Source organism: Heteronotia binoei, chromosome 2, assembly GCF_032191835.1.
Source record: "Heteronotia binoei isolate CCM8104 ecotype False Entrance Well chromosome 2, APGP_CSIRO_Hbin_v1, whole genome shotgun sequence".
In the NCBI taxonomy this organism is placed as follows: Eukaryota; Metazoa; Chordata; class Lepidosauria; order Squamata; family Gekkonidae; genus Heteronotia; species Heteronotia binoei.
The window spans coordinates 177,047,312-177,060,257 of NC_083224.1; the positions used below are offsets into that span (position 1 = coordinate 177,047,312).

Consider the following 12,946-nt stretch of genomic DNA (forward strand, 5'->3'; position numbering starts at 1 on the left):
TGGAGAGAAAAGTGGTGTTTGTATAAATAAATAGATAAAAATGATTTCTGAAATATCCAGGGTTGCCAGCTCCAGGTTGGGGAATACCTAGAAACGTTGGGGGTGGAGTCTCAGTAGGAAGGGACTTCAGTGGGTACAGTGCCATAGAGACTACCTTCCAAAGTAGCCATTTTCTCCAGATCTCTTGCTTGAATATCAGTTGCTCTCCAGCCACCACCTGGAGGTTGGCAATCACATAAAAGTCACAAAAAACATCATAGTACTAATTAGAAGTGCCATGCAGTCCCCAGGAATTAGTTTTGGAACCCTTAATTTCAACAGCCACCTTTTACTTTTCCACAGGAGTGGCTCTCCCCGGATGGTGCTTCTGTTTGTCTTGCTGGCTTTGCCCTGTGCTGTTCAGGTAAGTCAGAGATAAGAGGACACAAATGCCATTCACTTTTTTTGCCAGAGACCTTGGGAAATGGCTGTCTGTTGGATCAGTCATTCCTATCCTTTTTAGTATAGTGATCCACCAGTCCATATTTACTTGGTATGGTGTGACCCATCCAGGACTGGCCAATGGTCTTTTGGGGCCTAGGCAAACTATGAGCTTGGTACCCATTTAGTGCAGCATTCCATTTTCTACATTGTCCAACAAGATGTCGCTGAGAAACCAACAAACATCAGAGAATGGGCACAGCTGCCTATGAACCTCAAGCAAATGGCTTTCCAACATACACAGCCTTTGCCTATAGAGCAGAGGTGGCCAAACTGTGGCTCTTTCACACATATTGTGTGGTTCCTGAAGCCCCCATCACTCCAGTTATTCTCAGTCCCTTTCCTAATAATCCCTAATGCAGAGTTTGCCTTTTTTGCTAATGCAGCACACTGGGTTGGCACTTCCATTGAGCTATCTACTACAACCCCAAGATCTTTTTCCCTCTCAGTCTCAGCACATTCAGACATTAGCCTATACTTGAAGGTTGGGGTTTTTTTAGTCCCAATGTGCATCACCTGACACTTAGCAACGCTTCATTTGCCACATTGTCGCTCACTTACTTGGTTTGTGGATATCGTCTTGGAACTCTTCCCAGATAGCGTTGGTTTTCACAGTCCTGAATAATTTTGTGTCATCTGCAAACTTGGCCACTACACTACTCCCCCCCTACTCAGTCACTACTCACCCCTAACTCATAATATGACAGCTTCGTATGTTCACAAGCCCTGCAGGCAGATTCCAGTCTGGACTGCTCACTTCCTGTATGAATTATGATCCCCCCCACCCCTGCCTCCCAATGGCCAAAATCTTCTCGGAAGACCAGATAAACAGGAAGTAGTTACTTGCTGATGGGAAGGAGGTGATGTGCAGTTGGAACAGGCTAATACCCAGTGGTGGCCAGAAAATAGAACACCTGACCAAACAACAGAATGACTTACAAAATATTCATTTATTTACTTCATTTGTAACCCGCCTTCCTTCCAAACAGAGACTTGAAGGGTGTTAACAGACGGGCATTTGGGGGCAGATGGGAGGCGTCCCAAATTGGAATGGCTCAAAAAGAGTTGTCCTGAAACCTCCACACGCTCCCCCGCAAGCCATCCGCATCCCGTCCATGGGGCGACATGGGCATGTTCAGGCAGCTGTTGCGCACCATTCCCATCTTTCAGTTTCCGCATACATTTTCAGTAGTTATGCGCATGTGCTCGCATATGTTCGCACGTGCACACATGTGCTCATGCACACTGAAAGTTTTTATTTTTAAAAAGCTTGATGCGACTTGGGGCAGCTTGGCGGTTTCACACCGCCAAGGTACCTCGCTTGTGCCCTTCCGCTTCCAGACGCCAAGGAGGTGACTGGCACGCAGCTCAAAAATTTGCTACCACTTTGGAAGTGGTAGCTTTTTCAGTCGCACCGCGGAGGCTGGAGGACGGGGTGAGTACGGGAGGAGGACTAGCGGCAGATGTTTGTGTGTGGAAGGATTTTTTGTAGTCAGTTTCAGAGGCGTCTCTGAGTCGACCCAAAGTGCCGGTCTGTAATCACCCGAAGTCTCCCCAATGGAGGACTCTTGAAGAAAATGGTCACTTTGGAAAGTAGACATTCCTACCGTTCTGCCCATCACCCTGTTGATATTCAAAGAGGTGCACTTTGAAACTGCATCCAACCAAAGCCAGTTCCTTACATATATGATGGGAACGTCCCAAGATTCAGATGTTCTGGTTGAAAGTTTTATGCAGCATTAGCCAGAAGATGCTCCAGGCTTTATCAGATAATTCACTGTTTTACTTGGATTCTTGGACAGCGTTTTTAAGATTATGAAAAAGTTTTGGAATTTACTATCCGCAGCCAAAATCTGGGTAGCAAATAGGGTCATCATACCCTCCCACTCCCACCCCAACACTAATAGAAGGGATAAGAGTTAGAAATGGGCTGAAATGCCCAAGCTAAGTTCCAGACGGAGAAAACCAAACATGCATTTCAAAAGGATTTGGTGACCTTTTATTACGTTCATGACATATGATATATTAGAGAGATTATGTTATTTTCTATTGTTAGTAAGATGTTCATGAATCTCTTTCAGTCAAAACCTAAATTTAATCTGTTTAAAATGATTCCGTATTACTCATTTTAATATTCTTATAAATAAGCCAAGAGCTTGTTCATCCCTTCAGAGTCTTTTCCAATCAACAGTCCATAATGCTGGCAGATGATTAGGATGATCTCTGGAAATGGGTAGAATATTTACTCCAGATGTCCCTATATTTTCCAGAGAGAGTCCCTTTTTTCTATTTTCTGTCTCTATATTTTTGCCTTTGGGGCAGGCTTTTTAAAAAGAGCTTTCTTAGTGAGAGTCAGTTTGGTGTAGTGGTTGAGTGCACAGAGTCTTATCGGGGAGAACTGGGTTTGATTCCCCACTCTTCCACATGCACCTGCTGATGTGTCCTTAGGTCAGCCACAAGTTCTCTCAAAGCTGTTCTGCTCAAGAGCAATTCTGTCAGAGCTCTCTCAGCCCCACCTTCCTCACAGGGGAGGGGAAGAGAAAGAGTATAATCCAATCTCCTCCTCCTCCTCTTCTTCTTCTACTACTACTACTACTATGTTGTTATTCTTTGGGGCTCAACTACCTCCCCAAGGTCCCTAGAAGTTAAATCTTCAACAGTGATGCCGATGTCTATGTCTCCTCTCTAGTGCACATGTACATAAGGCATGGTGAAGTATCTTAACACATTGTAGTTCGTTGAAGCAGAGGGAGAGTGGCATAGTAGAGACAGTTTCATCAGATCATGGAAGCTAAGCAGGGTTGATACTCGGATGGGAGACCAGACCAGACCACCAAGAAGAGCTCTGCAAAGGAAGGCGATGGCAAACCACCTCTGCTTCTCACATGCCTCAGAAGCCTCTTGCTGGGGTTGCTGTAAGTCAGCTGCAAGTTGACGGTGCTTTGCACATACATGCTGTAAAGGCCCCAGAAGCCCCAGGGCATAGCTGAAGGACACAGGAATCATGCATCCATCTTGCTGAAGCCAACGCAGACTCAAGAAAGGATATTGTTGAAGAGGAAAAAGGCTTTGGGGATGTAAGTTTTTTTTGGGGGGGGGGCAGAATAGGGCATGAAAGGCTTAGAAAATTATGCATAGGGTGGCAGAAGTGGGGAGGGAGAAGTTTTTCTTTCTCTTCCATAATCACAGATCTCGGGGCAGGGGGCAACCAAATGAAATTGATGGGCAGTGAATTTGGGAAAGACGCATAAATGCGTCATTAACTTGTTAGTGTGAGCTACCTCACAGTTTTTTAGCCTCTTAGCTCGGGAAAAATGGCCCCAGAGTAAATTGATTTGTGCAGCGGCTCACAACTTTGATGCCAGTAGTTCATGAAGTTGAATTTTTTGCTCACAAGACTCCACAGCTTAGAGGGAGTGTCCACAGCCTTCGAAACAGATCCCAGGGCTTTGGAAACCCCTTTGTGAGAGAGAGAGGTTGCTTCCTTGTAAGTTCAGGGCGTGAAAGAGAGTCTCCTTGCCTCAGAGCTCTCGCTGAACCTCTCCTAGTTGCACAGAAGATCTCAGAGGAAGCGCAGCCGTGATGATAACCGATTCTAGTTTTCAAGAGCCTCTTTATGCATCTCTAAGGAGCTGTGAGGAAAAGACCCCCTTGGTGGGTTAATCCCCCTCCCCTCTGAAGACGGCTGTTCTCTCCGTGGGAGAGTTCGTTGGAGCCCCCCAGCTGAGAACCCGGCTTGTGGCCCAACAGACTTGGCCCATTTCCTCACTCTGCGGAGGTCACACTCCAGCTGTTCTTCACCCTCCAGCCGCTGACCCCTGTTTATCCTCTTGCTTCAGCCTGAGTTCATTAAACCCAGCAAGTGTCAGGAGGGGTCGGCAGCCAAGCCCCAGGGGACTCTTCAGACTCCTGCTGGATTTCCACGGAACTGTGGGAGGGTTTGGGAATGCTCTTTTGCAGACACATGAAGCAAATTAAGCTTTGTGTTATTCTTAAAGTGAGAGAACCACCAGAGCCCAACCCTTCCTGGAAATCATGGGAGTTTGCCTTAGTCAGGCTGCTGAGCTTTCTGTTTTCTCCTTGGACTAGCAGTTGCTCTGCAGGGTGTCAGGCAGAGCAACACCATCTGCTGAGACCCTCTTAACGAGAGATGCCAGGAAGGGCAGGACCTCAGCCTGACGGATGCAAAGCAGGTTGGGTTGCCAGCTTTCAGGTGGTGACTGAAGATCTCCCAGAATTACATGGAATTCACAGCCACAGGAGGTGGTGGCAGCTGCAAGCATAGATAGCTTCAAGAGGGGATCAGATAAGCATATGTAGCAGAGGTCCATCAGTGGCTATTAGCTGTTAGCTACAGAGTATTGATGGAACTCTCTGGGGCAGTGATGCTCTATATTCTTGGTGCTTGGAGGGGGGGGGCAACAGTGGGAGGGCTTCTAGTGTCCTGACCCCACTGTTGGGCCTCCTGATGGCACCTGGTTTTTTGGCCACTGTGTGACACAGTGTTGGACTGGATGGGCCACTGGCCTGATCCAACATAGCTTCTCTTATGTTCTTATCTTCATACTACAGAGATCAATTTCCCTGGAGAAAACAGATGCTTTGGAAGGTGGACTGTATAGCATTATACCTTTCTGAGGACCCTTTCTCCCCAAACCCCACCCCCGAAATCTCCAGGTATTTCCCAACCTAGAGATGGCAACCCCAAAAGCAGGCTCTGCCACTGCTGTCAGAATCTCGGTCTAACCAGGCCTTGAATTCAGCAGGAACTCACAGGAGTGCAGCTCCTGAACCTTTCTGAGGATTCCCCCTCCTCTTCCCCACCTACCTTGTCCATTGATGCAGCTGCAAAAGAATCCCTGGATTAGGAGACCAAGCAGCCAGCCAACCACCAGGAGCTTTGCCACAGCCTCAGAAACCCCTGGAGAAGCCCATGCCACCCTTTCTCCACTTCTTATGTGATTTTGGGTGGCGGGTAGCTTGCTGGCCTTTTGACTGTGTGGGGAGCATCCAAGGAGAGCCCCAGGTGAGTGAGGCCTGCTTGGGCTGGCTGGATCTCTAGCCAGCCCAAGAAGGCCTCGCTCACCCAGGGCTCTCCTTTCTTGTGTTGGGTTGCTTTTGGCTGGTGTGGAGGATGGCATATGCTAATGAGTTATGCTGGGTCTAACTACATGTTATATTTTCCCCGGCGTCCTGTCCAAGTCTGCATTATTAAAAGTTTCTCTGTGTGTGTTAGTGTGTGTGTGTGAGGCTCAGATTGGATTGGGATCATGGGGTGCAGGAGAAGGGGCTTAGGCCTCCCCACTAGAGAAAATGGCTGCTTTAGAAGGTGAACACTATGGCATTATCCCCCACTGAGGTCTCTCCCCTCCCCAAACCAAAGACCTCCCTAGGCTCCACCTCCAAAATCCCCAGGTATGTCCCCACCCATTGCTGGCAACCCTAGAAAGCTGTAGATTTTGGATGATATTTCCTTCCACTTAAATCAGACCACTAGCCCGTTCTGTCAGATGGCGTCTGTTCTGCCCCTAAAGACAAACATAGGCCTTTTCTTGATCTTTTGTTATTGCAGGGAATCATATCTGGAACCTTCTATGTGAAAAGGATGGGCAGAAAGTGCCCAGTTGAGCTGTCTAGTTTGTCACGCTGCTGACCGGTGTGCTTTCATGGCTCTAAGCCATCTGATGCAAGAACGCATTAAGATGTGAAAGGCTTCCTCTGCATTGTTCTGTTTTAATGCAAAAAGTGCAGAAAGTTCTGCAGAGATTTAGAAAAAAATGCTGTCCGAAAATTCACATTTGGGGCATTGCTACAATACATGTCAATGTAGGGAAGTACTTAACCGGTTTGCTAACCCTAAGACTTAAAAAGCTGGGACACGATGTATATAACTGAGGTTGATTCTGTACTTAGATGCTCTACTGTGAATGTATGTTTTTATCTAGAATGTATATTCTATCTGAATATAATGGATTGAAGTACCAAGGCATTTTTTCTTGGAGCTGCCCAGCATACTCTAGACTACCCAGCATGTGATTTCTTTAAAACATTCTATAACCTTTTGTACTTACTTGAGAGGATTGCATTTTGCAGGAATTTGGTAGCCCATAAATATCACAGGTGCATGAAAATATGACAATAAAATGTCATCATTGTAGCTTCTGTGCAGACCCATGTGTCCCTGCACAGAAGACCACTCAATGAACAGTTACAGGTAAGTGCAACCCTGTTTGCTGGGTGAACTAGGTGCTGAGCACTTTTAGAGGCAGGATGCTGGGATGGGTGGCCCCGACATGTTCTGATCCAACAACTTCAGTACTGTGCAGTGTTCCCTCTAAGCTGAGTTAGCATGAGCTAGCTCACAGTCTTTTAGCCTCCAACTCACACATTTTCATCTTAGCTCAGGAAAAACAGCCCCAGAGCAAACTAATTTATGCAGTAACTCACAGCTTTAATGCCAGTAGCTCACAAAGCAGAGTTTTTGCTCACAGGACTCCACAGTTTAGAGGGAACACTGGTACTGTGTTATTTCAAAAAAGGCTAAAGTATTAGCAGCAATAGTAGATCCACGTTCAGTGGTAATCTACCTACAGAACAAAGAGCAGGGAAGAGCTCTTATCTTCCTGCCTTGCTTGTGGTCTTCCCAGTGGAGTGTCAGGCTGACCCCCTGTTGGAAACAGGAAGTTGTTCTAAGTGGACCCACTTCAGCCATAGCTGATTTTCTGAAGGCGGAGTGATGGTAATATAGCTGAGAGAAGCTGCATGGGGGGTATGCAAAAAGAAGGGGCCCCGACCCTCTCTCCCTTCTCTACTTCTCCCCAGGGCTTTTTTTTTTTTGTAACAGGAACTCTTTTGCATTTTAAGCCACACACTCCTGATGTAGCCAATCCTCCAAGAGTTTAGAGGGCTCTTAGTACAGGGCCTACTGTAAGCTCCTGGAAGATTGGCTACATCAGGGGTGTATGGCCTAATATGCAAAGGAGTTCCTGCTACAAAAAAGCCCTACTTCTCCCTATTTTCTGCACATCCCTCCCCCTCCTCCCCCCTGTCTTTCCTCCTCCTCCCTTCCTTCCAACAGTCAAGCCCCACCATCTTCATCCTACATTCTCAATGCTTCATGTTGCTTAGTCCAGCCATAAATATTTAATTCTTTTGACCTTTTCTCCATAAACAGAGGTAGTCCTTCTCCCCGTCCAGTGCTCTGGGGAGGATGCTTCACACCCCACCCCCACTTCCAAATCTGCATCTGGATCTTTACTATCGGGGTGTGGGTATTAGCCATCTTCCCCCATTTTCCCTCCCCTTTTAAAAGGTTTGGAAGACAGACTTGGTTGTATGTGTGAGATCTGTCTGTTTCCTTCTGCGTCTCAACCTTGTAAGATTCCATTCCAAAAATTTGGGAAGAGGTAAAGCAGACAAGAGGAAAGAACATCCAGAATTTAATCGTGCGAGTGAAAGGGATAAAAAACAGAAACAAAAATGATGTGTGCAACGGGAGAAGCTGCTTGGCAGGAAGGCGGGGATTGGGTTTCTGGAGCCAGCAGTCTCCTGGAGGCCCTCACGACCCATTACAAAGCCCCAGGGTCATGTCTGGATCAGCCGTTGAGAGCTCTCAGTCAGATGTGCATCTGGAGTTCTTTGCTATACGCAAAATTCCCAGTTGCCTAGAGCTGCCAACCCTAGGGTCTGAAAATCCTGGAGATTTGGGGGCAGAGGCCGGGGAAGGCGGGGTTTGAAAAGGGGAGGGGATCCCAGCAGGGTATAATGCCATGGAGTCCACTCTCCAAAGCAGCCATTTTCTCCAGGGGATCTGATCTCTGTAGCCTGGAGGTCAGTTGTAATCCCAGGAGATCTCTAGGCCTTACTAGGAGATTTAGCAAAACCAAAATTCCTAGTTTTGCCAGACCTCCACACTGTGGTTTTCTGTTTGTGTATTGGCAACCAGCCGCATAGCTAGGGGCCACAGGGGGAGGGGGCCTCAGAAGGGCCATGGGAGGAGCCCTTGGGGGTTAGTGCAGAAAGCTGGAGAGGTTGCGGGCCATCCCTCTCCTTCCTGTGTGATTTAAAGAGCCTGTTGATCAGCTGATTGGTGGGCTCTTTAAATGGCATGGGAGGGGCAATGGTGCTATTTAAATCAGATAGGAGGGGTGGCCATGGGAAGGGGGTGAGGGGCCCCCCAAAAACCTGACAGGGGGCCAGGCCCCATGGGCCTGGTTACAGGCCTGTTGACAACTCTACTGGTTCCCCGATTCAGATGGCAACCACCACGTGTGGGGAGAGAGTGCTTACATCTTCCCCCTAATGCCACTGTCCTGTCTTGGAACTACCTGAGGGGCCACTAACTGCTTCATTGTGGAACCCCACTCGCCTCTCCCTCAACAAAGCAAACAATCACCCCGCCTATGACTGTTATAGAACAGAAAAATTGCATGAGGGAGACTTAAGCCCCTCCTCCCACAGTCTCAGGACAAGTGAGACCTCCCCTGCTCCATCCCCACAGTAGAGAAGCTGCAATGGACACCTGATTGAAAGACCTTGTGGCAAACCTGAGGACTTTGTAACGTGTTAGCGACTCCTTTAACGTTGGACAGCACTTTTGTTATGTGTGCGATTGACATTGCTGCCTCCAGGGCAGTTTCATGACCCCCACCATTTTTGAGCACATGAAGCTGCCTAGGGTTACCAGGAACCCCCTTTGTCACAAAAAAAGCCCTGCTTCTAGGCCATTTCTGTGCCAAAGGAGCTTTCTCTGGAGGCCCATTCTTAGCAACCTGTGATTCTGCTGGTGAATCCGTGGGCCATCACCAAGTCTCTGTGTGCCCGACACTCAGCATCTCTTCTGCTTCACCAGATGTGGCCTGTGTAACTCAGAGGCTCCCACAAACAGCAGATCTTGGTTCTGCAAGATACAGCTCTTTCCATGAGACAAACGCAAGGCCATTGACCATCCTGAGAGTTGTGACTTTGTCATATTCTTTTAAGTAGGGAACAGACGGCAGGACGCTGAGACTCAGCCTGTCCCCGCGGCCCCGCCTCAAACGCCAGCCGGGCCATGGGACGTGGACGCATTGGGGCGCTTGGAGTGCCTGCTCCAGCACCTGTGGAGATGGCGCCTCATTCCGGACCAGGAGGTGCATCCGGTAAGTGCATGCAAGAGAGACAGCAGTCTTTGGCTATGAAATTTGCAAGTGGGACTGTGGGACCCTTTCCACAGTTCACTGTGATCAAAAGATGTGGATGTGGCAGCTTGCACTTGTGGCATTTTACTGGGGCTCTGCAGACAAAGCTTGAAAGCTATTCCTGTAACATCTGGAACTGGGGTACACATCTGCACTTGGTAGAACTGTCAGCCAATTTAAGAAGCCTTAACTGGTTCACGGTTATTTAAAATTCACCTATTTTTGCCTATTTAAAATCTCCTCTCTTTTTTGAAGGAAGAAAATAATACTTTGTTGATATTGAGATAATTCGCATCTGTTGAGATGATTTACATTTGTTGCAGCAAGGCATCTTCTTAGAAGAAGCTCCCATCCCATGAAAGTGGACTAGGAATGCCTCTTCAAGAAGACCGGTTCCTGAAGGATAGTTGCGATTCAGTTAAAATAGCAAAGAATGCATGCATCTCACAAAGCAGGGTCCAGCTGAGGCCAAAATAAACTATTCAGCCTTTAGAGGGCTACAGAGCTCCGCCTTCTTTTTTAAAAGCTTTCTCGTCCCTGTTGGACAGAAGAGGTACGCCTTGTTCCATGGTAGGCAAATGCCTTCTTAGAACATTCTCACCTGTTTGAGAGAAAGGGGAATGCCTCTTCCACAAATGGCCAGTAACTTCTTAGAAGAGGGATTGCCTTCTGTGCATGAGAGAAGAGGAAATGGTTCGGCTAATAATGGCAAATGGCTTCTTGGGAGGCACATTCCCTTCTGTATGAAAAGGGAAGAGATACTGCTTCCATTGGGCGCAGGTTCCTTCTTAGAAGAGACATTCTCTCCTATGTGAGAAAAAGGAATGCTTCTTCCACAAATCTCAGGTTAAGAAGAGGGATTCCCTGCTGTCTGTGAGAGAAGGAGAAAGCCTCTTCTAGGAACAGCCAGGCCTTATTAGAAGAATTCTGCCCTTCATGGGAAGGAAAAGAGAATGCTGTACGTGTAAGGTATCTTCTTAGAACAAGCATTCCCTCACCTGTGAGGGAACTTTTATAAATACATTTGAATTTGTAATTTTTCTGTGTACAGAAGCCATCTAGTGAATCTTTTGTTGTTATAATTGTTGTTAAATGATTAACTAAAAAAGTAGCATAAATAAAGGAGGGAATGTCTTCTCCAAAACAGCATTTATTCTTTCAAGTACTTATATTTAAAAGAGTTACATTTTAGTTTTTAGGGGTATTTGTCTGTCATCCATCCATCCACCCATCTGTCTGTCTGTCTTATCTATTTATATCTATTCACATGTTCACACAGTTTATGGTCAGTTTATAGTCAGCCTAATTTTTTTCTCCCGAGTTTTTCCAGTTCATGTCATGGGAGATAAATTGAACAAACATGGATTTAAAATATACAATCATAACAAACATGCTCTTGATAGATAGCCCAAACTGCCTAAAATGGCAGCAATAAACAGCACTGATAAGAAATCTGGAAAATAATTTGCACAGCAAATAAAAACACAAAGAAACCAATGGGGATTTAAAAGCCCCTCTTTACCTTCAGTAATACAAAAATCCCCACCTTAATTGTAAAATGTCTGGGAGAATAAACATATTCCGCACCTGGGAAACAAAAATTCAGCAGAGAAGACACCAAGTAGATTATAGAAGCAGGGAGTTCCACAGGTGAGGCACCACCATTGAGAAGGCCCTGCCTCATGACTGGCATCTTTACCTATTGTTTATTTAGTTAAATCTTTTTAACGCTACTTCTCCCAAGCTCAGAGTGATTCAACGAAATCAAATAGCAAATTGCTTTCTTGCTTTTTACTGATTCCAAAGTATGTTGCTTTTCCTACAATTAACCAGGTTCGTGGATTGCCCGTCCCTATATTACATGAGATGACAATAATTTGTCAAAAAGCCAAAGGATTGCAATTCCTCTATTAGGAACAACTAAAGATAAATCGAACAAACATGGATTAAAAATACTGACACTTTTATTGTCATTTTGGGGTATTTTTTCTGTAGACCATCACAGCTAGCTGCTGAGATTTCAGCATATTAATTAGGAACATTTGCCAAATCCTTTCTTTCTTCCATTCTTCCACTGTGGGAGCCAAATCATTTTTCCAGTTATTTTTGGCCAGGGTTATCCTGCAAGCTATCAGTAGATCACCTGCCAATTCCAAATCTTCTGATGTAACCCAGTATTTCCAGGAAACTGATAATACCATCAGTGGAGAGATAGGAATTGTCCTCTCTTGCACGCTATTCATAACAACTTTGTAATGCTGTGAAATCTTTTTACAGGGAGAAAAAAGATCACGTGTCCTGGTCCATCTGCAAAATTGCAGGGTCATGCAGCCCCAGAGTTGGATCCCGTGGATTTATTCCACTAGGAGTAGCACTTTCCTCTGGTGTAGGAAGCCCTCCCCAGTGCAAGAGGTTCTTGTGTCAGGGAAATGCTCTTTGCACTGGAAGAGAACGCCACCGCTAGTAGAATGGATCCAGGGGTTCCAACCCTCAAGTTACCTCAGGGCTGTGCAGGAAAAGGAGAGGAAGGATTTAACCCTTCAGTTTCTATTTGATTTTACTATTCCAAACTGAAACTAATTTCGCACTAGACCTTTAATCCTAGTTTAATTCTGTCCCCATATTGACATTCTACACTAGAAGCATAGAAACAAACTCTGCGACTCTGTGATTCTATGATTTGAGTGTAGAATGTCAGTTTGGGGACAGAGCTAAACCAAGATTAAAAATCTAGTGCAAAAATGGCTCTCCTGTCTGCTATGGACATTTTAATGCTAATATTTTATTGCTAATAGCAGAGCAGCAGGAGCCAATTTCAGGTGGTGAAAATCACATAGAGATGAAAGGATTCAACCCCCCTTCCTTTCCTGTAAAGCTCTTGAGGCAAATGGAAGCTTCAAGAGCCTGCCATTTGCACTTGGTAGATGGATTGTGAGGGGTGATCTTCATCCCATATGTTTGAGCCCTATGACCCAGGTTTAAACATACAAACACACAAGGCTGTCCTATGCTTTCTTGCTTAGTTTTGTTTGGCTGCTTCTGAGAGTCCATGGCTGCTTCTGAGAGTCCATGGCGTCAGCTGCCTGTAGTCCTTTAAAGAGGAGATACGATATGTCTAGCTCAAACCAGGACAGCCATAGCTATCAGTTTTTGCTCTGAAGCTGCTGCTGTGATAGAGTTACTAGTCTCCTAGTGGTGGCTGGAATTACAACTGGTCTCCAGCTTACAGAAATCAGTTTCCCTGGAGAAAATGGCTGCTTTGAAAGGCGGACTCTGTGGCATTACAC

The 12,946-nt window shown here is 46.1% G+C and overlaps 1 protein-coding gene across 1 annotated transcript in view; it reads left to right on the plus strand.

Moving 5' to 3' along the window:
* Positions 1–12,946, plus strand: part of ADAMTSL5 (ADAMTS like 5) — a 45,242-nt gene that overhangs the window by 9,320 nt on the left and 22,976 nt on the right. Inside the window, exons 2-3 of the mRNA XM_060232521.1 lie at positions 343–403; positions 9,466–9,620. Coding sequence (XP_060088504.1) covers positions 343–403; positions 9,466–9,620 — 216 coding nt within the window. The remainder of the gene's footprint in view (positions 1–342; positions 404–9,465; positions 9,621–12,946) is intronic.